Source organism: Grammomys surdaster, unplaced genomic scaffold (assembly GCF_004785775.1).
Source record: "Grammomys surdaster isolate TR1022 unplaced genomic scaffold, NIH_TR_1.0 125756, whole genome shotgun sequence".
NCBI lineage: Eukaryota > Metazoa > Chordata > Mammalia > Rodentia > Muridae > Grammomys > Grammomys surdaster.
Genome location: NW_021620588.1, coordinates 960,539 through 985,149, shown reverse-complemented (window position 1 = coordinate 985,149; position 24,611 = coordinate 960,539). Strand labels below are relative to the sequence as shown.

The window sequence follows — 24,611 nt, the reverse complement described above, 5'->3', positions numbered from 1 at the left end:
CAGCTCTTGTAATACATAGGGAAAGCCCCACCGAACCCATCCTTTGTTTCAGCTGCAAAGCAGGCTCAGTGGGCAGTCTCTTCTTCACAGTTCTCCTGGAAGTTGCAGGTGTAAACAAAGCAGCAGGATTCACCTAGGTGTTAAGGTCCTGTGCGGCAGACAAGGTCTGTTTAGACTGCTCAAGGCTGGGGAGGGCACAGGTTTATCCCAGTAATAGAAATCAAAGAACAATACCCATTCTCGGAGGAAGACACAGGGTTCTGAGGCTGGCTGATCTTCTGGTACTGCCTCTGGGAATCGGAGCTAAGGGCTGGGAGGGCGCAGGGAAGCAGGCTAGGTAGAACAAGGCTAAAGCACAGAAGCTCAGGGACATTCTGGCTTACTCCTGAGGCCTCTCTGTATGCAGGGGTCACAAGTGTCTCCCTGATATTCTTTACCTGGAATACCCAAAGATTCTCTCCTGGTCACAATTATGGAAGACCTTGATGCCAACTGCTGGGGGCTGGTGGTCCTTTCTCCCCTCTTCCTATGTTTTTGACAGGTGTTTTAGTTAGGGCGATTATTGCTGTGGTGAAATACCATGACCAAAAGCAACTTAGGGAGAAAAGGGTTTATTTGTTTTAAATACCCTGAATCAGTCCGCTGAAGAAAGCCAAGGCAGAAACTCAAACTGGGCAGGAACCTGGAAGCAGGAGCTGATGCACAGGCCATGGAGGAAAGCTACTTATGGCTTGCTCAGCCTGCTTACAGAACCTAGCCAGTTTAGTCCATAATGGCTCTACCTGCCCAGGAGTGGCCCCACCTACAATGGACTGGGCCTTCCCCCATTCAATCATTAATTTAAAGGCTTAATTTGTAGGCTTGCTACAGCCTGACCTTATGGAGGCATTTTTTCAATGAGGTTCCCTTCTCATAGAGGACATAGCTTGTGTCAAGTTGCCATAAAACTAGTCAGCAGGGCTGAGATCTGATCCATACAAATTGTTTACTCAGCTTACATAAGAGAGGGTCGGTCTTAGGTAGTCCAGGCTGGCTTTGAACCCAGTATGTCCAGAAACCAGAGGCAACCAACCACTGAGTGAAACACCTGAAACTGTGAGCCCAGATCAACCTTTTCTCTCTTTCACTGATTGTTGTTAGGTATTTTTATCACAGTGATGACAAGTCATCTATCACATTACCCTGAACAAAAATGGACCCTTTAGGAGTCATTTCCCATTCTCCTCCCCTAAGCCCTGGCAACCACTAATCTACCTTTATCTCTATGGAATTGCTAATTCTGGAGATTGCACTAAAACATGGGAAGGGATGGGATAGGGTGGGATTGGAGTTGAGTGTGCTAGTGCCATCTTTAATCTTGGTACTCAGGAGGCAGAAGCAGGTGGATCTCTGACTCCAAGGCCAGATTGGATTACACAGTAAGTTCTAAGCCAGGTAGGGCTATATAAGGCTCCAAAATAAGGAGGGGAAAAAACAATCCTGGAAGGGCTGGGCATGCAGCTCAGTGGCAGAACACTTTAGTGTCTAAAGGTTCAGCACACACAAAACCGGGGAGGGCACTGAAGCACTGACACTGGGTTCTTTGTCTGTGAGGCCAGCTCTGCGGTAGGGCAGTACTTTGTTGCTTTTATTGTGCAGTAGTCTATCACATGAGTATGTCAGTTATTCAGTTGATAGACAGCTGTGTGGCCTCCTGCTGTGACTAAATGCTGCTGCTGTGACTGTGTCTACGTTCTGCACGTGTCATTTTTCTTTCCTAAATCTCCCCTGATAGGTAATTACCTCTTTCTCTGCCATTCTGCAAAAGCATTGAGCCTTCTGAGGACTGCAGCCTTTTTCAGAACGGCTGTTCATCCCCCTCTGACCAAAGGAGACAGAGGCCCAGGAAGGGGAAATGTCTTCTTCAGAGGCAGGCATGAGGGCCCAGGAAAGGAGCAGACCATGAACTCCTCGCTGCCCCTCCCACGCTCATCCAGCATTCCACGCAGCAGCAGTCATGTGCCCACTCTTACCCCAGCAGCAAGTCCTGTCCCTTAGTCCCCCCTACGACTATCAGATCAAGTTTGCTTCTGAGACAGCTCACAAGTCACCCTGCCCTTTGGCCCTCAGATTCACAGAAGTTCTATGACCTCAAAGTAGACCTCTCTTTGGGATGCAGAGATGGTTCAGTACTTAGGAGCACTGGTTGCTATTATGGAGGACCTGGGTTTGGTTCCTGGCACCCTCATGGTGGCTCACAACTAATGATAACTCCAGTTCCAGGAACTCACCACTCTCTCTAGTCTCTGCAGGTGCTGCACACATGTGGTGCACAGACCTAGATACAAGCCAGACACTCTTACCGATAAAGAAAAATAAACAGCTTTCTCTCATATGAAGTCTTTTTTTTTTTTTTTTTGGTTTTTTTTCGAGACAGGGTTTCTCTGTATAGCCCTGGCTGTCCTGGAACTCACTCTGTAGACCAGGCTGGCCTCGAACTCAGAAATCCGCCTGCCTCTGCCTCCCAAGTGCTGGGATTAAAGGCGTGCGCCACCACCGCCCGGCTTCATATGAAGTCTTTTTGTGTGTATTCTGGGGATAATGTACACTAACTGTATACCACTGAGGTACACCCACAGACCTCCCCTAGGGTTGAGGGTAAAGGTTCATATCTCTGCCCCCTTGAGCACTCCAGCCCTGCTCTAACACAGACACTTGGCAGAAAGCTCTCAGAACCCACAGAGGCAACACTTTCACAGGCAAAGAGAAAACAGGGCTGTTTAATTAAGAGTCAAGAGTCCTTCTTCTTGGCTACAGTGCTTAACATGCAATCACACCCACCTCTTGTACAGAAATGGCACCCTGTCCCTTCCCTGTCAGAGGACTCCTGGGCACCTTGATCTATACATCCACCACAAACTGCCCTCTCGCCCCAACAGTGGTAAGTTCTCTCCTGCCCAGAGGAACTGGGATGAGGTCATTCATTCAAGCGAGTAGCCATTTACACAGTACAGCACCAATGACTGGCCAATAGAGTTGATATTTTCTTAAGTTACAATCAAGAACTTGTATATGTAACCTGTCTCTGATGAGCCCAAAGGCACTTGAGAGTCTGGCTGTGCCTCAGGGTCACCTGTTTTCACTGGACTAAATATGAAGAGATATGAAAAGTTTGCTGAGTCTGCCCCAGCCCTGGGGATCCACTCTACAAAGAGTTTATTTCAGCAATGTTGGGCCACACCGGCTCTCTGCGTCATTCTGTAGGCTCAAGTGAACAGTGCAGGGAGCTCTATACTGCTCAGCCATAGTTTCTAAATCGTGGTAGAGAAAATGTATATTACGTGTGTAAAGAAAGTTAAAAAATACAAACAAGAAATTAAAGGTAAAATGCAGGGTGTCTGGATCCTAAGAAAACAGGAGTTTACTGTGGCTGGAGTCAGGCTGACCCAACGTAGTAACTGCTATAACTGACAACGCTCTTCCCAAGCACAGAGTTTTTGTTAACGGTTGAGCTAGTCTCAGTAGCATGGGGTCTCCCCTTTCTCTGACATCCTCACTAGAGTCACCTGAAGGAACAATCACAAACTTTAAGACAGCAGTCACCCACAACTCCTTTTCCTCTAGTTTCCAATATAAAGGGGAACCCAGCTCAGACAAGAACGAGCCTCGCTGTGCACCCGCCAGCCCCTACACCCTCCTTTTTATTTTCAGAGGCTCCAGCTCCACGGAAGTTACAAGGTTAAGTGCTACTGCAAGTTCCGGACACAGCTGACCCCGCATGTGGTTAGAATATGGACGTCTGCAGTTCCTTTTTGAACATGCCTTCAAAGTGGAGATCCCTGGCCATGAGTTCGTCTTCCACATCATCGAGCGCCCACTGGTGATCTGTTAGTTCCAAAGCTTCCCACTCTGTCTGCATAGGAAGAGAACACAGGGCTGAGAGAGACACCTGCCTCTGAGCTGATAGCTGGGGTCAACACGGAGTGACCGCTTCTCTGAGCAGCAGCTAAGCAAGGCTGTTCTGTGTCTGAGCTCACAGGGTCATGCGAGGCAGAGAGATGTCCACATGCCTCCCAGATACATGGACACTCGTAAACAATCTTTAAAAGCTCACTAAGGCCAGGCATAGTGGAACATGCCTACAATCCCAGCACTTGAAAAGCAGAGGCAGGAGACTGTCTCAAAAAGCCAAAAACCATGGAGAGAGGGCTCAGGAGTTAAGACATACACACAGACATATACAAAATATCCACATATATAAATTAAAAAAACAACCCTCAAACTAAGCCAAAACAAGACTGTCCAATACAAGGTCACAAAGACATGTTTTAACCTCTTAAGAGCAGGAATTATAGGCATGCACCACCACACCTGGACCATCAGATGATGATGACTATTATTATTATTATAAGACAGGGTCTTACTATGTAGATCTGGCTGGTCTGAAACCTGCTTTGTACACCAGGCTGGCCTTGAGTGCACAGACATTTGGCTGTTTCTGTCTCCCAAGTGCTGGGACTGATGGTGTGCATTGCCAGACCTGGCTGACTTCTAAGAGATCTTTCTATATCCCTGTGAACCAGAATGAGGAACTCCCTTTTTATTTTTACCTTTTAATTATGAAAAAAATCCAGTGAGATTTTGCTGTATAAACGTTATACAGAGGGGGGCTGGGGGGGTGGCTCTGCAGTTAAGAGCACTTCTGCTCTTGTAGAGGACCTGGGTTCAGTTCCTAGCACCTACATGGCAGCTCATAACCACCTATAACTCAAGTCTCAGAGTATGCAATGCTTCTTCTGACTCCTACAAGCATGCATGTGGTCCACATATATACATAATTTCAGGCACAAAAACATGCGGATAAAATTAAAAAAATATTTTCAAAACTAGAGCAAGAGTATACTGTAATGAACGTAATGGGATATGGTTTCTCTCTCTCAACTGTCATGAGGTGCACAGCACACACAGCGTGGATACACTGGACAAAGTGATCATTTATGTCCTGGACAGGGTGGGGCAGGACAACATATTTCATCACACTGCTCATTGTGGACTGCACTTGAACGTGAGCAACTGTGAGCTGTGGTTACGGGAGGACTGGTGTTAAGTCTGAGATGCCCCGCAGTTCTGCACGCTCTCTGGCATGCACGTACCTTGAAAGCTTTGTTGGTGTCCGCAGGCATGGCCATCGCCGCTCCTGTCATCTGCTCCTGCATCATCCGTGACTGGTCAGCGGCTGCGGCAGAGGACAGGCCCAGTAAGTACCGAGGCTCCACAACCACCCAGCACCCTTATGGGAGAGCACGTGTGACTTATAGCTGCTTGGTGGTGGGTTTGAGAATTGGACACCTGACTGGCTTGGTCAGCCCTGTATGTGATTCTGGGAAAGTCCAGGAAAATGGGGGTGATTATAGGTGGAACACAGACAAGACTAAAGTGCTCCAAACTTTATTTTAAATGTCAATATGACACTAGACACTGATTACTGAGCAAGGCTATGCGCCCAGGTCTTTCACTGCTTTACCCTTTATCTGCTCGTAGCCCCATAAGGTAATTATTAAGACCCTACTGTATAGAAAAGCAATCTGTAGTGAAGAGTATCCGAGGTCCTTATCAGTGAACAAGAGCCAAGTCTAGCACTGGTGAGGTGTCTGCTCAATACAGGAACTGATCAAGCCAGGGCCTTTCTTAGGCTTCAGGTTCATAGGCCTAATGGAGAGCTGGGTCCTTACACAAAAGTGTCAGACACTGAGCAACCAGGTGCTTGCTGCTCAGTAATTGCTGGGAGAAATGCCCATGTTCAGTCTGAGCTTTTCACTGTTAAGACCATTCTCAGAGACTCATGGCCCAAAGCACTATGTGGGGCCATGCTAACCAACAACAGGAAGTAGGTGCCCACCCCACCTTAACAGGAAGGGGCTACTCACTAGCCCACCCTGCTTCTTATTCTTACCATTATCTTGGCCCAGGATTAGAGAGTAAATGCTCCGGAGCCCAAACACATTGAGGAAGTACCAGGATGCAGAACTCACCCTAGCAAAGCAATGGAAGAGTGGGGTGGGTTATTAGGGAGATGAACAGTGTTCACATCTGCACCACCCACAGCTGCTCACTGTATGTGAGAATCAAGACACACTCTAGGTAGCCGAGGCACAACCACAGAGGACACGATCGCAGTAACACAGGAAGGCTGTCTTCTGACACATGGCACAGTGGGTGGACACTGGAAGAGGCTGTCCACTCTGAACCCCATTCTCTAGGAGTGTTGGTGTGTTTGTTCCCCACTGAGCGGAGAGGACCAGGAGTGACTTTGGGAAGCATTTGCAATGCTGAGGATGACATCTACAGGAACAGATTTGAAACTTGATCGTCGAGCCTTTATCTCACCGCCCAACGTGGGAAGCCATAAATATACTTACATGTAATAGAAAGCAAAGGGCGGATGAAGAACGCTATCTACACAGAAAGAGCCACACTTGACTGGGCCTGCTCTGGCTACTGCAGTAGTCTGTAAGGAGGCACACTGGTCCAGCGCACTGCCAATGACCTGTCCACCAGTTATTCTGGTGCGCGTGCTGCCGAAGCAAGCACTCCAGCGCCACTGGGATGTTGCCTGTTTCCCGCTGTCCACCCACGTATGTGGGATACACACCTGTCCAAATGCTGAGAAAACATAAGCCTTTCTCCAACCCTGCCACCTATGCTTAGCTCAGTGATCCTGGCAGGGACAATGATTACGGAGTCACATAGCTCATGTGTAGCTTTCCCTCTCACAGAGTGGGGTGAGGCATTTTCTTGGCCCCGGGCTCACCCAACCAGAGATGGCTCTGCTCAAACCAGAGGAGTCTAAATTGCCACCAGGACCCCTCTTCTTGTCTGAGTTTGTTTCAGGCCAGTCCTTGAGAAGCCATAGAACAGTCTGGAAGGACCACAGGAGTCAACGTTATGTACTATGGGTATCAGGCCAGTGTTTCCAGCAAGGGTTTTTAGATTCCGGCTTTGTACTCTGCTATAAGTCATTGGAGTGGAAACAGGTACGAGTACTGGTTATGGAAAAGCTGTGTGTGGACCGCCAGTTACTTTTGCAGACCTCACAGAGTTGCTGGGAGGATAAAGTAATACATGGAAAATACCTAGCATGGTGACCAGAACTAATGAAAATGATAGTACAAACATTTCTACAATTTGGATCTGGAATGTTCTTTTAAAAAGCCTATGTGTTAGCCTAACATGGTGGCATATGCCTTTAATTCCATCACTCGGAAGGCAGAGCAGAGGCAAGTAGACTGCTGTGATTTCCAGGCCAGCCTGGTCCACATGAGTTCCAAGACAGCCAGGACTATGTCGAGAGACTGTCTCACAAAAAGGAAAGCAAGCAAACAAACAAGCAAGCTCATGTATTAAGGCTTGGGCCCCAGTCTGTGGTACTGAAGGAAGGTGGGGGAGCCTTTAGGAGATGGAAGTCTAGTGGGCAGTTTGAGGTCACAGGGTGGGGGATGGGATATTGTTGGAGGAGACTGTAGAAGTCTGGACACTTCATCTTTCTCTTTTGTGTTCTGATCCTAAGGTGAGCACTCACCTTCATTCTATGCCACTGTGACATTCTGCTGCATCACAGATCCACAGCAATGAGGCTACAGGGTCATGACCTGAGCCTCCAAAATACATCTCTCTTCTTTACAAGGTGATGCCCTCAGTGTCTCAGTAACAGAGAGCTGACAAACAGACTCCGTTCTCATAAGCTTCAGGCCACTGCGAAGAAGCTCTGCTTAGCCAGACTAATTAACCTTTCCACCTTCCCGGGCAGGGGGACGATGCTCAATACCTTCACTCCCGCACTCCTGAGATGATCTAGGAAGAGAGGCTGACAAACCTTTTGGCAAGACTCCTGTAAAACTGTCTAAGTCTAGCAGTGGCATTTCAAACAGAGCTTTCATTTAAGAAAGGAGGAAAGAGGCAAATTTTCTCAAACTGAAACAACCCCACTCTAGTGAAACAAAAACTAGAACTCTGTGGGGCCAGTGGTCTCTTTAGACAACACACTTACCAGGACGCGTCTAGTGTGAGCAGCTCTATTCCTTGCTGAAGCATAGGCTTGAAGCGAAGCGTCAGTGGAAACGGGACCTTAGCTGTAGGCAAGGAGAAAACACCATGTTTTTGCTTCAAGAAAGTTCCTAGCAGGTACCCAAGCCAGCTGAAGTGTGAACACATACATTCTTTCCCAGAGGAGGTGGGAGCTCTGTACCACTGGCTTCTGAAAAATGATTTTCACAAGGAAATTGATGGCAGCCTCTGGAGAACAGAACAGCCAAAATGTCATTCTGCTCTGATTTTCCTGAGGGATTTCAGTTTCTAGACTATGGAGGAAGCAGGTACTCAGGATGAACCATGACCTGACATTTGGGAGAAGCATGCACTAAAGCCTCAGCTACTCTTGTGTTGCCTTCAGCTACAAAGCATCTACACTGGCAATGCCGAATCAGACTGGAACTCAAGATTTTTGTTCAAAAAATGTTATTTTCACAAGAAAACATACTACCTGTGAGGTGACATTAAGTTCTTAGTAGCACTGGGAAAACGACCTGGGTAAAGGAAGTAGGAGATCGCCGAGATCTGAAACTTACTTGTGACAAAGCCTGAAAACGTCATGTTGATCCATCCACCGATAAGAATCATTGGGAGGACATTTGTGACATTCCCTTTCATCATGTCTGTGAGCATGGTGGGATCTGAGACAAACACAGAAGAAAGCACCAGGTTTTCCTTTGTTGGCAGAGACTCTTCACAAATTTAAGTCAGACAGTTGTTTTTAAGCTAGAGTCTTACTGTGTAGCTCAGCTGGTCTTGACTAACAGAGGTCTGCCTGTCACTCTTTCTGACTGCGGGATGAAAGGCATGTGCCAGCATAGCCGGCCAGCAGTCAGGTTTACTGTACAAGTTCAAATGATCTCAGAATGTAAGATGCAGACAATTCCTCTCCACCCTCTCCTGAAATCCTTTGAGTTCTCTGTTGCATATCTTTCTACCTCTCAATCTGTTTTTGGAAATTAATAATTTTATGAGGAAAGGCTGACAATGTAGCTCAGGGCAGAGCATTGCTTACCATGCAGGAGGCTGCAGAGCAGTTCTCAAGATCAAAAAAGAAAAAATAATTTTTGATGACATTTCACATTGTCATGATACCAATCTCTCAATATACATATATGTATTTTTTAAAGATTAAAAAACTGCATGTGGTTGTTTTGCCTACATATATATCTGTGCATTTGTGACCTCTTGCAAAGGCCAGAAGAGGCATCAGAGTCCCTGGAACTGGAGTTATAGACAGTTGTGAGCTGTCATTTGGGAGCAGGGAACTGAACCTGGGTCCTCTGCAAAAACAGCAAGTGCTTTTAAGAATTTTCATTCTCAACCATTTCTACCAGGGAGTGCTGCTGCTACGTACCTTGTAATAGGTAACAGAGCAATCAATCTCTTGTTTATGTGTTTCTAAAGGGTCGTTCTTTTGGGGGAGGTGGGGTGGAGGTAGAGTTTCAGGACATAACAACATCTTAATAATCATGGCTTTGGACAACTTTAGCCTTTGCTTCAACAGACTCAACAGACATCTCCCTTGATTTGCACCCCTGGACTAGTGTAGTGAGGTGATTATCTATTTCATATGTACTCTGACACTTTGTGGCTCCTAAGTGTAAACACTAGAATCTTCTGTACGGATCAGAAGGATTGATTATCTCACTAGAAGGAAGAGACTGGAAAGACAATGCACTGCTTTGGTCCACTTTACATAATCACTTTCCACAAAACAGGGATGGCAGGAGTCAGACGTCAGCTAGGGCACGAACTGTGTGTTGGTGTGGGCTAGCAAGGGGCAACTGCCCCTCATTCAGCACAAGACGTAAGGTACTATCTTCCAGCAATGATCTAGACATTGGTAGGAACCGGTCCTAACAAGTAACAAGTTCCTACAGCACTGAACAAAGAGTTCAGTAAACTAGGATTTGTGGATTTATTGGATAAAGAGGACCCCACTTTCAAGGACCCCCGTATCAGGGGCTGGGGACGCACCTAAGTGGGAGAAGATTCACCTAGCATGTATGAGAACTTGGCTTCCACCCTGGACACTGCAAGAGGCCTCAAAAAAGCAAGAGTCTTCCACAGCCCAGAGATAATTAGATAGTTTCTAAGTCTTCTACATGACTATCTCCTGGAACTTAACGCTTAACCACCTATGTTGAATAAACATACCTGTCATAGGGGAAGGTGGTACAACCTTCCTTTTTGTTTTTTTGAAAAATCCATCCTCTGGGTTGTTGAAGTAATATTTTCGTGTTAAGAAAGACTAGTAGAAAAAAAGAAAACCTTTTAAAAATATGAGCACTGTGACATAGTAAATTGCCAAATTATCCCCCAGGGAACTGACTAAAGGCCCTTGGAATACACTTCTAACCTCTGAGCTCTCAGGCTCCTTGGCAGCCAATTTGACACTTTAGCTGAGTCACATTCAAAAACAATTTCCTAAGAAGGGTGAGGGCAAGTGACAGCAATCACCACCAGGCTGCAGCTTAATAACCGGATGGCCACCTCCAGTTTTCTCTGGCGTCCTCTTGTAAAAAACATTTAGGTTTTTACTGCCCTTACAGGTGAATGGTGGAGCTTTAAATAAAAGATCAGTGAGTACCTGCTTGGGAATGTATTTTCCATTTTCCCTGAGGACTCTGCTTCGAATTAGGACCTGACTGAAAAACACAAGACAAAGAGATGTTAAAATGTGAAACACTGAAGAAAACGAGGGTAAAGTAGAAGGCCCACTTAGACATCAGAGAGGAGCTGTTTGGCAATAGCTTGGTGTGGAAACTTTCCAAAAACCCTAAAAGTCAATGAAACATATTCAACTTGGCACTCAGGTTCTCAGAAGGGTAGTCTTCCAGAGTGACTGGGCTCTGAACAAATAAAAGGTTTCTGAGGAAGGCAATTGGGGACATTGCACTTGGCCTTTCTGGATTCGACGTGAGACACAAAGGAACTCTCCTTGTAAGGAAAGAGGAGCTGGCTAGTATTCTGAGATTTGGAGGCAGGGGTGGGAGGAAGGTGAGGGCAAAAGAGGAATTTCTTCATTCACTCAGAGAAATGAGGACAGGCCTCAAGACAGCTGTTACCTGACAGATAATGGAGAGAAATTCCACCCAGGGCCCAGACCAACTTCCTTCTAACTCTTCAACAGTTACTGAATACATTATTGGTGATTTTTAGAGCAAACAATATGCAACAGAGTTAAAAAAATACCATACTTTTTCCTAGGTTTTCAAGAGTTGTTTAATGGAGGGAGAGGGGAAGAGAAACCTTGGGTCAATGGAAAATCTTGAGAAGTGAGAAAACTGTAGACAGAAATGATCCAAGAAAGCCACTCAGCTTTCTCACTCCTGCTCAGCACAAGCCACATCCTCCAAGTAGCCAGTGGGGTCGGCTGGCCACCATCCACATGCCCGCTGCCAGCTCTTCTGCCAGTTCTACCCCACCCACCTCAGCTCCTTCCTTGAGCTCATCTTCCACATAAACTCTTCCCAAGAACTCCACCTGCTTTCCCTCCTCTCAGCTTCGTGATAGTTCACAGCTGTCTGTCTCACACAGGTCTACAGAAGAGATGTGTGATTTGTTCTGTTCTCTGGGAGCTGGCTACAGATACTCCATGAATGGACTCTGTACCAAGACTATTGTGTGAAAAGCTAAGTTCAGACAGAGAGTAAGAATTTGGAGGCTTGGGGCTGGAGAGATGGCTCATAGTTAAGCACTCTGACTGCTCTTCCAGAGTCCTGAGTTGAAATCCTAGCCCCCACATGGCAGCTCACAACTCTCTCTAACGCTAGTTCCAGGGAATCCAATGTTCTTTTATGGCCTCCTCAGGCACTGCATGTACACAGTACACAGACATACAAGCAAGCAAAAACACCCATACACACAAACTAGTAAGAAAAATGTTAAAAATCTGGAGACTTTCGTAATCATTTGTCCTTATTCAGATCCTGTCTCTGCTAATTTTATACAGTCTCACTATGGAGCCCTTGAACTCACAGAAGTCTGCCTGCTTCTGCCTTCCGAATACTGGGAGCAAAGGTGTGTCCCACCATGCCTGGCCTTCTGTGACTATAAACTGTGATCGTGGGCAAGTCATGTTACTTCCCTAAACTGCCACTCACAATCTGTCCAAGCAGAGTCGGGCTTTTACTGCACACATACTTCTTAAACTTCTAACTGCCAGACATCATGTTAGTGCCATAAACAATGATGGGAAAGTGAATTTCCATGATGTTTAAAGAAAGAAATTCAACAAATAAACACAGTCTGACAGCACACCACTATAATCCCGCCCTGTGGAGGTGGCAGCATCCTTCACTATACAGCAAGTTTGAGGACAGCTTGAGTTACATGACATATTACCTAGAAAAGAAAATCCTAACTATAGGAACAAATGTGAAACTGAAGCGTCACATCCTAGAGAACTAGGTGGCATCATGGGAGTGTATGACAGAGGATGCTGTGAAAGAGGAATCTACTCAGAACGGAAGTTAAGTAGGAATCTTTTATTGCTTTATTTTATGCATATGCATGTTTTGCCTGAATGTATATCTGTATATCACCTGTGTGCCTGGTGCCCTTGGAAGCCAGAAGAGGGTGTTGAATCCTCTTGACTGGATGTACATAACGTTGTAGTACGTGTTGTGCCACCACATGGGTGATGGGCATTGTTCCTCTGTAAGAACAACACATGTTCTTAACCACTGAGCCATCCTGTCAGTCCCATAAGTAGGAATCGTAAGGATGAGAGGGGATTATCTAGTCAAAGCACGAAGGGATGTCACAGGTACGGGCGCTATAACAAAAATCAACATTCTGGCTGAAGACAGACCATACATGAGAAGAAATAGCAAGGAGAGGTGGGCAAGATGCAGAGTAAGGGCTAGAGAGATAGTTCTGTGGTTAGAGAGCTTTGGGCTCTTGTAGAGGGCTTGGGTTTGGCTGCCAGCACCCACATGTTACCTTACAACCATCTGTAACTCCTGTTCTAGTTCCAACCTCCTCTTCGGAACTCTGAGGGCACTAGGCACACAGGTGGTATATATTACATACATGCAGGCAAAACACTCATTAAATACACATTAAAAATGAACAAACAAACAAACAAGCAGACAAAACCAGACTATTCAAGGCAACGTGGGACCCACTATATAAAGCCATGATCTTATAAGGAGTAAAATACTGAAGGGATTTAAGCCGAGCCTGTCTACATCTCAGTCTATTTACTTTTAACATTTATTTAATGTGTGTGCGTGTGCGTGCATGCCATCTTACATGTGTGGAGGTCAGAGGACAACTAGCAAGAGTCAGGCCTCTCTTGCTACTCAGGATGAAGCTCAGGTCATTGGTCAGACTTGGTAACCACAGCCTTTAACCACTGAGCCATCTTGCAGGCATTCACATCTCATTTGAAGTGTTCACTGCTGGACCTGGCACATCCTAGGTGCAGGGTTGGTGGCGTCTATTAGTCTTCTTTTTGCCTGTTTTATCACTTGGACTGAAACTCTATTAGAGCAGAAGCTTGCCACTGTCATGTTTTGTACCTCCATGGAGTATGGGCCACTTGTAGGCTTCTTCACTGTGTGGTAAGTCAGGGCTTTCCCAGACACTCAGATGACAAAACATTTACTTAGGACTGGCTTAGAGTTTGAGGTTTAATCTATTATCATCATAACCATGGTGGCGTCCAGGCAGACATGGTGCTGGACAAGCAAACAGTTCTACATCTTGATCCACAGGCAGCAGGAGACTGTGTGCCACACTGGGTGTAGCTTGAGATTAGCAGACCTTAAAGCCCAACTACCCAGTGACAATCTTCTTCCTCCAAGAAGGCCACACCTACTCTAACAAGGCTACTCCTCCTAATAGTGCCACTTTCTATGGGCCAAGCATTCACATACGAGTCTACGGGGGCCTTACCTATTCAAACTACCACGCTGCTCTTGAATTTATGATCTTTATGCCTCAGCCTTCTGAATACTGGGATTAAAGGTGCATACCATTATATGTAGCAAAACTTTAGTTTTTAAGAAACCATATATACATTTATTTTGGATAGGGTGTTACACACATGATAGGGCACATTTGGAGGTCAGAGGACAGCCTGCAGAAGTTGGTTTTCTCATTCTACCACATAGGTTCTAGGTATTGAACTCAGTGTTGGGCTTGGTACCAGCTGAGCTTCTCAGTGCCCATGACTTTAGTTTTTAGTCAGTGTATTTCACCCGATCTTCAAGAATCTGTTTTTGTTTTCTTTTCTCTCTAATAAGTCAATATAATATATTCTCTGAGTTTGAGAGATATATATATCAAAAGAAATGCTTTACAATAAAGAACATCTTTTTAAAACTATTTTATTTTTGTGTATGTCTGTGAATGCATGTTTTGTGTGCCCTTGAAATTGGGCGTCAGATCCTCTGGAGTTGAGATTATTGGTAGTTGTGAGCTGTCTAACACAGGTGCTGGGAACTGAACTCAGGTCTTCTGAAAGAGCAAGACATACTTAGTAGCTCCAAGAACAGTTTTTGGTGGGGTAAAGTTGCACCATGTCAGAGCGCACATGCTCCAAACACCTTACTTAGAGATGGAACAATTATGACTAGAGACGTTCCCTATAGCAGTGATTCTCCACAGGGATAGTGCCATCCTCTAGAGGCCTTATGGAAATCTGGGCAACTTTTTGTTTCTTTTGAGACAGTGTTTCACTTAGCCCAGGTTGGCTATTAAGTCTCAATTCTCCTGTCTCATCCTCTTGTGTGCTGGGATTATAGGTGTGTACCACTATCCCTGACTATTTCAAGGGAGAGGGTTGGTGTGAGACAACGTCTTACTCTATAGCCCAGGCTGACCTCAAACTCATGGTGATTCTGCCTAAGCTTCCCACCCTCTAGGATTCTACGTGTAAGACACCCTGTTTGACATATTTGGAACATTTTTGATTGTCATAATGACAGTGTGGAGGAGAAATGGCATATAACTGTTACTTGTCATAGATTCAGAGATGTTATAATACTCTTGATGCTAGGTACAGTTATGTAACATGGAATTGTCCTATGTCCTACACTACTTCTGTATACCTCACTAAACTGTTCTAGTTATCTAAGGGACAAACCTCACTTCAGTGTGGAAGGGGTACAGGCTTTATATCACTAAGTTTATAAACAGGCAGCACCCAGGGTGGGAGAAAAAAAATCAAAGTTGGTTCTGTGTAGACTTAGTATATCATTCACAGACAGTACTGCCTCATCTGCTTTAGACCACAATTGACCTGTCCTAGGTGTGATTTTATAGCTAGAGGTATGAGTATGACATCTTGTAAGATAGCTGTGCACAAATATGAAATGCAGATCATCTTACTAAAAATCTCCTTTATTTCTGATTATTACAGCTCGAACACTGTGTTGCCTTGTAAAAGCTAAACACAAACAAACCTTCTTATATATATATACTGCACTAAGTGTGAATTCATCTGTGGAACACAAAGAGCCAAGGGTCTGATGTCATGTAGAACCATTACTCTAAAACTGTAAGGTGAGTGAACCAAGGCAGAAAACTGCACCATATAGTTATGATCAATCTGGGTTAGTATAAATAAATATACAATGTTTCACTACCCTGATTACTTTGGGAAGGCTGTTTAATTTCTCTGATTTTCCTTTTAGTTATAAAAGTGGGTTTCAGATAACATGCTTCATTGTGAGGATAACATGAGAATGATTTTATAGGAATCAGAAACTGAATGAGGGTGGAGCGATGGCTGAGTAGCTAACCCACTGGCTGTTCTTGCAGAGAACCCTGTTTCAGTCCTTACTCCCACATGGCAGCTCACAACTAGTTATCTGTAACTCCAGCTCCAGTGGATCTCACCCTCTTCTGGCCTCCACAGTCACCACACATAGTACAAGCACATACATACATGCAGGCAAACACTCAATCACAAAGAACAAAATAAAAACACATGTTTTTGAGACAGGGTCTCTCTACTATGTAGCTCTGGCTGTCCTGGAACTCTTACATATCTACCTGCTTCTGCTTCCTGAGTGCTGGGATGAAAGCCATGAACCACCATGCTAGCAAAAAATAGATATTTTAAAAAATTAAATAAAATTTAAATAGCTGAGTTTTCTCCACTCCCCGTCTTTTTATAGTTTTCAAGTCTGTACTTCCTAACTTCCTAAGATTTGCTCAGGGAGCTTTCTCTAGTCAGCTCTGAAATTAATGCCACACAAAAATAATCATAGTGGCCACTGTTGGGGACTAGAAAGAACCTAGGCTTGGGAACCACAAGACTTAGCTTAAAGTCCTGAATTGTCATCACCTATAGTATTATGGAACTCTGTTAAAGCCTCAGTTTCTATAAAACAAGGACAGTATCTACCACATCGAGCTGCTTTGGGTTTTAAATGAATTAATAAATATAAGTCCTTACCATTGTACCTGCTTAGAATGTTTCTTAAAGCTGGCCTATTATTATGATTATTATCAGCAGCAGAATAATAAGGAAAGACAAAAAAAAAATAAGGAAAGGTAATCGAAAATGACAAAGTTGGGTGGGAGGGATGGCTCAGTGGTTAAGAGCACTGACTGCTCTCCCAGAGGTCCTGAGTTCAATTCCCAGCAACCACATGGTGGCTCACAACCATCTGTAATGGGATCTGATGCCCTCTTCCAGTGTGTCTGAAGACAGCTAGCTACAGTGTACTCATATACATAAAATAAATAAATCATTAAAGAAAAAAGAAAATGACAAAGTTGTATATTCTGGGGACAGGTTCTCATGTATACCAGCCTGACCTCTGGACTACAGGTAGCTTGCTTGAGCTTCTCCAGATTACAGGCTTGTACTGCCACATCTGGCTTATGCCAGGGTAAGGAATTGAACCCAGGGCTTCAAAGCTAGTTGTGCAAGCACTGTATGTATCCAACTGAGTTACATCACAATCTCACTGAAGTGTTTTAGGACTGGAGAGTTGGCTCAGCTGTTAAGAGCACTGACTGCTCTTCCAGAGGTCCTGAGTTCAATTCCCAGCAACCACATGGTTGCTCACAACCATCTGTAATGGGATCTAATGTCCTCTTCAGATGTGTCTGAAGACAGCAACAATGTACTCACATACATAAAAGAAATACATATTTTTAAAAAAAGTGTTTTTAATTTAAGGCAATCTTTAAATCACCAGCAAATGGAAATCCAGTATTATTTGCCACAAAAAGAAAGTAACTTTTAAGCCAGGCAGTGGTGGCGCACACCTTTAATCCCAGCACTTGGGAGGCAGAGGCAGGTGGATTTCTGAGTTCGAGGCCAGCCTGGTCTACAAAGTGAGTTCCAGGACAGCCAGGGCTACACAGAGAAACCCTGTCTCGAAAAAACCAAAAAAAAAAAAAAAAAAAAAGAAGAAAAAAGAAAGTAACTTTTTTAAACATGATAAAATGAGGTTTTTTGTTTTATTTTATTTTTTGTTCTTCGTTAAAGTAAGGGATTCCTATGTGATCTGGACATGTCAAGGAAACAGCAGCACTTTTTTCAGATAGTCTCTGAAAATGACTTGACTAAGTGTCTGAAAATTGTTACTGATTAAATGTGAAGTGGCATTTGTTTGTATTGGCTTAAGTTATGTCAAGGTTCTGTCTCCATAGAAAATCACTGTAAGAAGGCAAGTGAGGAGAGGAGGCCTCCAGTTTAGGCAGGTGAAATGATCCATTACAACTCCTCACAAGACTCTGTGGCAGTCTCGGGGCTTTGGAAGCACTTTATACCTTAGCATCTCCGCAGACCATTACAGTTGTTTGGTAGAATGTAGATTATGAAATCCACTTGACTGGAGGCTAGCAGGACTAAAGGTAATAATGCATCTGGCTCTCAGTGGGTACTCCTAATAAAGGAATGGAGCAGGATAGTTCATAGACAACGGTTGGACACTAGCCTAACAATATTAAGAACGTTTTCTTAAACACTTAGTACATGCCAGGCCCTGGGCTAAAAGCTTTTAGATACCATCTAATCTAACTTAACATCCACGTGCCTGTTCTCTCTGCTAGGTACGTACTGATATTATTCCCATTTTACAGACAAAAGTGAAACACAGCTAACCGCCAAGGTCAACCTACCATACCAGTAGGGGCGCGATGAAAACTCAGTTAAAGTGATATAATCCCTGTACTTTCTTGACCAAGGTCACCCGGGAGTGAGGTCGGGAGGATAGGGTGAGGGTACTGACCTGTCAGACACTTGTTCCTGGGTGAGCTTCTTATCGCTCTGCAGTAGGATTGACACGTAGTGGCGGATCATGCCCACGAAGAAAGTGATGATAACGATGGGCAAGACCACCCAGAGGCGGATGTTGGAGTCAAGTAGCAGCTCAGGCCCCGCCATCTTCGCTGAGAGTTGGCTGCGGATTGGGAGGAGTTAGGTTCCTCCCGGATTTCGGCTCGGGGCCTTCACCCGCCCCTCAGTCTGGCTGGTGTGGAATCTGGGGCAGCCTAGCTTTCTCCGCGCACTGTTTCCAGCTGGGCCGCCAGGCCGTCAACTTCCGGCGCCGAAGAGTGACGTCACGCCACGTCGTGGCTTCGATGACGTCAGAGCGTCCTCTGTCAAGCGGGAAAATCGAAGGGGAAGCAACTGGAGGCCCCCAGGTTAGTAGCTTTTTAGGCTTTCCTGGGAGCAAGGTGGTATCTCTCCGAAGTCAGACGGTCCTGACTTGTTCGAGTGTTTCCTCTGAACAGCGGCTGTCAGTGATTACATATTGTAGGTAACACATAGTAAGAAACCTAGCATAATAAGAAAGTCTAACCTGTTCTTAGTTTTTGAGGCTTTTTCTTGGTAAGACTTATTTAATGTGTATATATGATTTGACCTCCTGTGTTTTTTTAAACAATTATTTATTTATTATATGTAAGTACACCGTAGCTGTCTTCAGACACACTAGAAGAGGGCATCAGATCTCATTACAGATGCTTGTGAGCCACCATGTGGTTGCTGGGAATTGAACTCAGGACCTTCGGAAGAGCAGTCAGTGCTCTTAACCGCTGAGCCATCTCTCCAGCCCGACCTCCTGTTTATGTGCACCACATGCACATAGGAACCCGAAGGGGCGCAGGATCCTCTAGAACTGGAGTTACAGGCAGTTTTGAGCCACTTGTTTGAGTGAGAACTGAACCAGAGTCCTCTCCAAGAGCAGAAAGCGCTCTTAATCCCGGAGCTGTCTCTCTAGTCCTGGAACGTTAGCTCTTAATAGAAACCATTGCCATAATGTGGAGAGATGCTTCTGAGGTTAAGAGCACTGGCAGCTATCCCAATTGTCCTGAGTTCAATTCCCCTTAACCACATGGTGACCCATAACCATCTATAATGAGATCTGGTGCCCTCTTCTGATGTGCAGACAGAACATTGTATACATAGTAAAAAAGAAATACAGAAAGAGAGAGAGAGAGAGAGAGAGAGAGAGAGAGAGAGAGAGAGAGAGAGAGACAGACTAGATGATGGTGTCAATGCCTTTAGTTCCAACACTTGAGAGGCAGAGGCAGGTGGCTCTCTGAGTTCAAGGTCAGTCAGGTCTTCAGAGTGAGAAACACTGTCTCAAACAAGCAAACAAAAAACCAGTAATAATAATAATAGCCCATAGTTCTAGCTTTCAGGAGGTAGAGGCAGGAGGACTAGGTGATAGTCGCCATTGGCTATGTTTGAGTTTCAGACCAGATGGCTACATAAGACCCTAGAAGTTGAAAATAAGACAAAAAGCACAGATTCTGGCCTACATGAGGCCCTGTCTAAGAACCAAGAATAAAACAAAGAGTGTAGATTCTGGAACTAGACTTCTTAGAGTTAGAACCTCAGCCCTTCCCCTGATTAGGAGATTAATAATGGTATCTTTCTCAAGTTAGCATTTGAGAGATATATGAATTATAATTTAAGCACTTAAGACAGTTGTTTGTTTGTTTGAGATAAGGTCTCACTGTATATCTGTAGCTGGCCTGGAATGTAACTGGTAACTATGTAGACCAGCCAGTCCAATTTGCATGGTGAGACCCTGTCTTAAAAATAAATAGGTACAAGAAAAATAGCTCAGTGGTTAAGAACACTTGCTGCTCTGCAGAGGACCTAGGTTTGTTTCCAAGCACCTATATAGTGGCTCACAACCATCTGTAACTTCACATCTGGGGGTGTCTAATACTCTCTTCTGGCCTATGTGGGCATTGGGTGTACACATGGTCCACAATCATATGCACAGGCAAATACGAATACACATAAAATTTAGATATTTTAAAAATAAAAATGCCTATCTCTGGCAGGAGAACTCTTGCCTAGCATACACAAGGCTATGATGTTGAAAAGGAAAACGTGTTCAGGGAAATTATCCCTGCTTTTCTTCACCACTTCACCTACCTGTGGACTAACTGTGCTTCTCCTAAGCTCTCACTGGATCCCTGGGCTTTTCTTGGATTGAAGTCACACACATGTAGTTCAATACACCAAGTCCTTGTAATGCTGTCTACTCCCTGAGAGCCAGAGTGATGTCTGTCTGGTTTGTAATGTTTGATGTTTGCCTTGTTTTATAACTGTAGTCTTTAGTACCATCCCTGACACGGTACTGAAGTAACCAGTTAGAGAGCTGGTGGATGAGGTTAGGTGATGGTCTTGAGTCTCAGATGGAGAGCTGTGGGCTTTTTCCTTTCCCAACAGAGGAGTAGCCTGGTGAAAGGAGCAGCTTGGCCAGCTGTAGGAGTAGAAGTGTGCTCAGCACTTGGGTTTAGACAGTGCTAATGTGAAGACTCAAACCCTCTGCTTGTCCACAGAGCAGTTTCGGAGTGACTTCTAGTCTCCGATTATGCTAGTTCTTTTGGTGTTTGAGGTAAGCAGTGTATCACCGAGCTAAATTTCCAACTCCTGGATGTTCTCTTAGGTAATATAAGTACAGAAGACATTGGTCAAAATGGTTTCCAAAAGAAGTCGGTTAGATTCTGGGGACAAAGACACCCTGACAGAAGATGCCTCCAGTAAGTATCTAACCTTTCATTGTTATATGTGAATCACAGATTCATGAGACAGGAAAAGATCCAAAACTCCGGCTTTTCAAGTGCTGCCATCTGTTAAGGATTAGTGGAAAAACACAGAGATACTAGGACATTAAGGATTGAGTGTCTACCTCAGATGCCACTTAGGGCTTCTGGACAACTTCTGAATGTCACTGTCCACATTCACAAAAATAATTATTATACAGCTGTGTGGATGAGGCCGTGGTTAAGAGTACTTGCTGCTCTTGCAGGGGACCCAGATTTTATTTCCAGCTCCCACATGGCACCCCACAATCATCTTTAACTTCAGTTTCAGGGAATTCAGTGCCCTCTTCTGACCTCAGAGGACGCTGTACATTCATGTGGTACAGTTAGGTTCAGACAGGCAAACAGTTATACATAAAATAGAAATAAATCTTTATAAAAATTACTATACATTATCAATATTATCTAGATCCTAGAACACAAAAATAAGAAATCCTTTTGGCCGGGTGGTGGTGGTGCACGCCTTTAATCCCAGCACTTGGGAGGCAGAGTCAGGTGGATTTCTGAGTTCGAGGCCAGCCTGGTCTACAGAGTGAGTTCCAGGACAGCCAGGACTACACAGAGAAACCCTGTCTCGAAAAAACAAACAAACAAACAAACAAACAAAAACAAAAAAAGAAAGAAAGAAAAAAAGAAAGAAATCCTTTTGAAAAGTTAAGTGATCTGGGCATGGTGAGACACGCCTTTAATCCTAGCACTTGGGAAGCAGAAGGAGGAGGATTGCTGTGGGTTTGAGGCCAGCCTGGTCTATATAGTGAGCTCTAGGATAGTCAGAACTACACAGAGAGACCCTGTCTCAAAAACAAAAAACAGAAAAGAAAAAAGTAACTTGTCTCCTTTTAGTCCTAAAAAGTTACATGTAATTGCTATGGTAGCAATATATAAAGAAGAGTTATATCAAAGCAAGCAGGCCACAAGCAATGAAATAGTGAGAATTCAGTTAACAAAGATCCTAAGAGTTCTGGAAAGGGGGCTGCGGGATGGCTCAGCTGGGGAAGGGTGAGGACGTGAGTGTCATCCCAGAACCGCTGCAAAAATGGCGAGTTTGAGTTCCAGTGGCGAGGAGGTGGAGTCAGCTGGATTTCTATGACTTGCTGGTCAGTCAGCCTAGTGTACTCAGTGAGCCCCAGCTAAAGACTTTGTTTCGGAAATCAAGGTGAGGATGCTGTGGTTGCTCACCTGGTAAAGGCCCTTGCTGGGCAGGCCTGGCAACCTGAGTTCAGGTATGAAAGAACGTTCGCCACAGTTGCCCTCTGACCTCATCCTCACACCATGGCATATGTGTCTACGTGATTTGGAAGTACATGGATATCTAAGTAAAGAATACAATTTAAAAAAAAATCAAGTTGGATTCCTCCAGAGGAACACTTGTTTTTGACTTCCGCCCTACCGAGCACTTACGCATACCTACGCAGTTCTAAATTGCATTTTGCATTTGTTTGGGAGCCTTCTTGGTAGGTTTTGTTTTTCAAAAAGCGTCTTGTTTAGTCGGTGGCCTCAAACTTACTTCCTGAGTACTGGGATTACAGGCCGCCATGCCGTTGTTGTCTTCTGTCTTCTTCAGTACTAGGGCTTGAACCTAAGGCCTCAGACATGCTCGGTGAGTGCTCTGCCACCGAGCTACTACCCTAGCCCCCTTTAAGTTGTCTACTCAGACCTTGAACTGAATCTTGTAGCCCAAACACCTTGCAATTTCTCTCCTTTTGTGTTATCCTTCAGAGTAGCTGGGATTACAGGCCTACACCGGCTTGATTTAGAAGAAATTCTAGTCTCTTAGTAAAGTTAGTAAGGAATGCCAAAAATTGGTAGAAAATTTTGAAACTGAAAACAGTAATTTAGAAAATGGGTAAACAAGTCAGGCACAGTGCACACACTTTTAATCAGAACATGAAAGAAACAAAGGAAGGCCTATCTGTGTTCCAGGCCAGTGTGGTCTGTGTAGTGAGCTCCTGGTTAGCAGGGTTGCATAGTGAAACTTTGTCTCAAAACAAAAGCAAAACTAGCAGACAATGGGTAAATAGAAGCTCATCCTTTGGAAAACCATCATCAAAAGAGAAACAACTTCCATGTATGATGAGGGGCTGGGGATCTGGCTCGGTTGGTGAAGTGCTTGCCCGGCATCCCTAGGCTCAACCCACAGTACAAGGGAAGGGGAGAGAAAAGTTTATGAGGAGGGACTTGGGCCTTGTGCTCTTAATGAGTAATGAGCAAACTGAGTTTCTCATTCTGATTTTGATTAAGTAGAAAAAGAGTCAGAATTATATCATGAAAGGAGAAAAGTAGGTTTCTTCTTCAGATTCATGTCCCTGTTCTGTTTGTTTTGTTGTTGTTCATTATGCCTTGATGAAACCAGCCTGAGCTTTTCACTGAAAGATGTGGCGCGGAGAAGCCTGTTCTGTTCCTGAGCTTAGTCCTGCAGGCCGTGGTGCAGAGCCTGCTCTGTGGTGCAGTCTGGTTCTGTGGATAGATCATCTGTTCTCAGATTTGGTATAAATCAGGATTGTTACCAGAAGAATTTGTCAAAACTTGAGAATCTAGGGAGTGTTCTCAGATTTTGCCTGTAGCTTTGGAGTGCAGTCCGGATTGTGCACTGTAATAAGCTTCTCGACGGCTGCAGTGAACGCTTGAGAGGTGGGCACTACTTTAGACTTTAGGTGGAAATGTTTCCATGGTTATTTTTGCTCAAGTGGCACGATTTATATTCTCTACTGAAGCCTTACTTCCTGAATGTTATTTGATTTGGTGGCTGTTTTGTTTGGGGGAAGGCACTGTTGCTGACTACTACTGAAGACAGTTCATTTTACTACAGAGTCAGCGTGATTCTTTAGGAACACATCGGATTGCCTCTCAGAACATTTAGTTTGCGTTTTAACCTTTGCATTCTTCTAATTATTTTTGTGGTGATATTCTTAAAGTTTATGTGTTTGTTTGTTTGTTTGTTTGTTTCAGAAATCATGAAACAACCCCTTTCCAAGATGGCAAAGAAGTCTCATGAAGTTGAAGACAATGGCAGTGTCTTTGTGAGGCTTCTTAAGGCATCAGGTCTTACTCTTAGAACCGGAGAGAACCAAAATCAGCTAGGTAAAATTCAAAATATGCTTTTGAGTTCAGTGCAAGTGCTCAGGACCAGATCATGGATCCAGAATAGAGAGATCGCTCTGAAGAGAACGTGCTTATGATCATAATCTTACTGTTTTAAGGCTTGATAAGGAACGTCTCCTATTACCTACCTCTAATCTTTTTTATAGAAAAAGTAATACACTATCAGTAGTCCTCTGTGACACACACACACATATATGGTGTGTGTGTGTGTGTGTGTGTTTAGACACCCAGAAAGCAAGTAGGTCTGTATCAGAAGAAAATGTGGCAAGCCATGTAAGGCTAGAGACATGTTTCTAGGGCACAGATACTTTTTTGTTTAACTGAGTAAGATAAGTTATCTTTCTATCGGCAAGTAACATGGGTGATTTGTATAACACTTGGTGTCTTAACATCTACCA

At 44.5% G+C, this 24,611-nt stretch overlaps 2 protein-coding genes across 2 annotated transcripts in view; one reads left to right on the top strand and one right to left on the bottom strand.

Moving 5' to 3' along the window:
- Nucleotides 1-2,730: 2,730 nt before the first annotated feature.
- On the bottom strand, nt 2,731-18,583 carry Emc3 (ER membrane protein complex subunit 3). Its single transcript, XM_028788655.1, has 8 exons — nt 18,273-18,583; nt 10,661-10,718; nt 10,228-10,321; nt 8,604-8,708; nt 8,027-8,108; nt 5,933-6,012; nt 5,133-5,215; nt 2,731-3,892 (listed from the first exon to the last, which is right to left on the bottom strand). The coding sequence occupies exons 1-8, from the start codon at nt 18,425-18,427 to the stop codon at nt 3,764-3,766; spliced, it is 786 nt and encodes a 261-aa protein (XP_028644488.1). The 5' UTR covers nt 18,428-18,583; the 3' UTR covers nt 2,731-3,763.
- A 2,398-nt stretch (nt 18,584-20,981) lies between these two features.
- Nucleotides 20,982-24,611, top strand: part of Fancd2 (FA complementation group D2) — a 60,052-nt gene continuing 56,422 nt past the window's right edge. Inside the window, exons 1-2 of the mRNA XM_028788648.1 lie at nt 20,982-21,048; nt 24,061-24,192. Coding sequence (XP_028644481.1) covers nt 20,985-21,048; nt 24,061-24,192 — 196 coding nt within the window. The 5' untranslated portion in view covers nt 20,982-20,984. The remainder of the gene's footprint in view (nt 21,049-24,060; nt 24,193-24,611) is intronic.

Coding starts and splice junctions, on each gene's coding strand:
- Emc3 (XM_028788655.1), bottom strand. CDS start 18,427: ATGGCGGGGCCTGAGCTGCTACTTGACTCCAACATCCGCCTCTGGGTG. Junction 8,709..10,227: donor ACCACCTTCCCCTATGACAG/GTATGTTTATTC, acceptor TGTTTGTCTCAG/ATCCCACCATGCTCACAGAC. Junction 3,893..5,132: donor ACACCAACAAAGCTTTCAAG/GTACGTGCATGC, acceptor CTTCCTATGCAG/ACAGAGTGGGAAGCTTTGGA.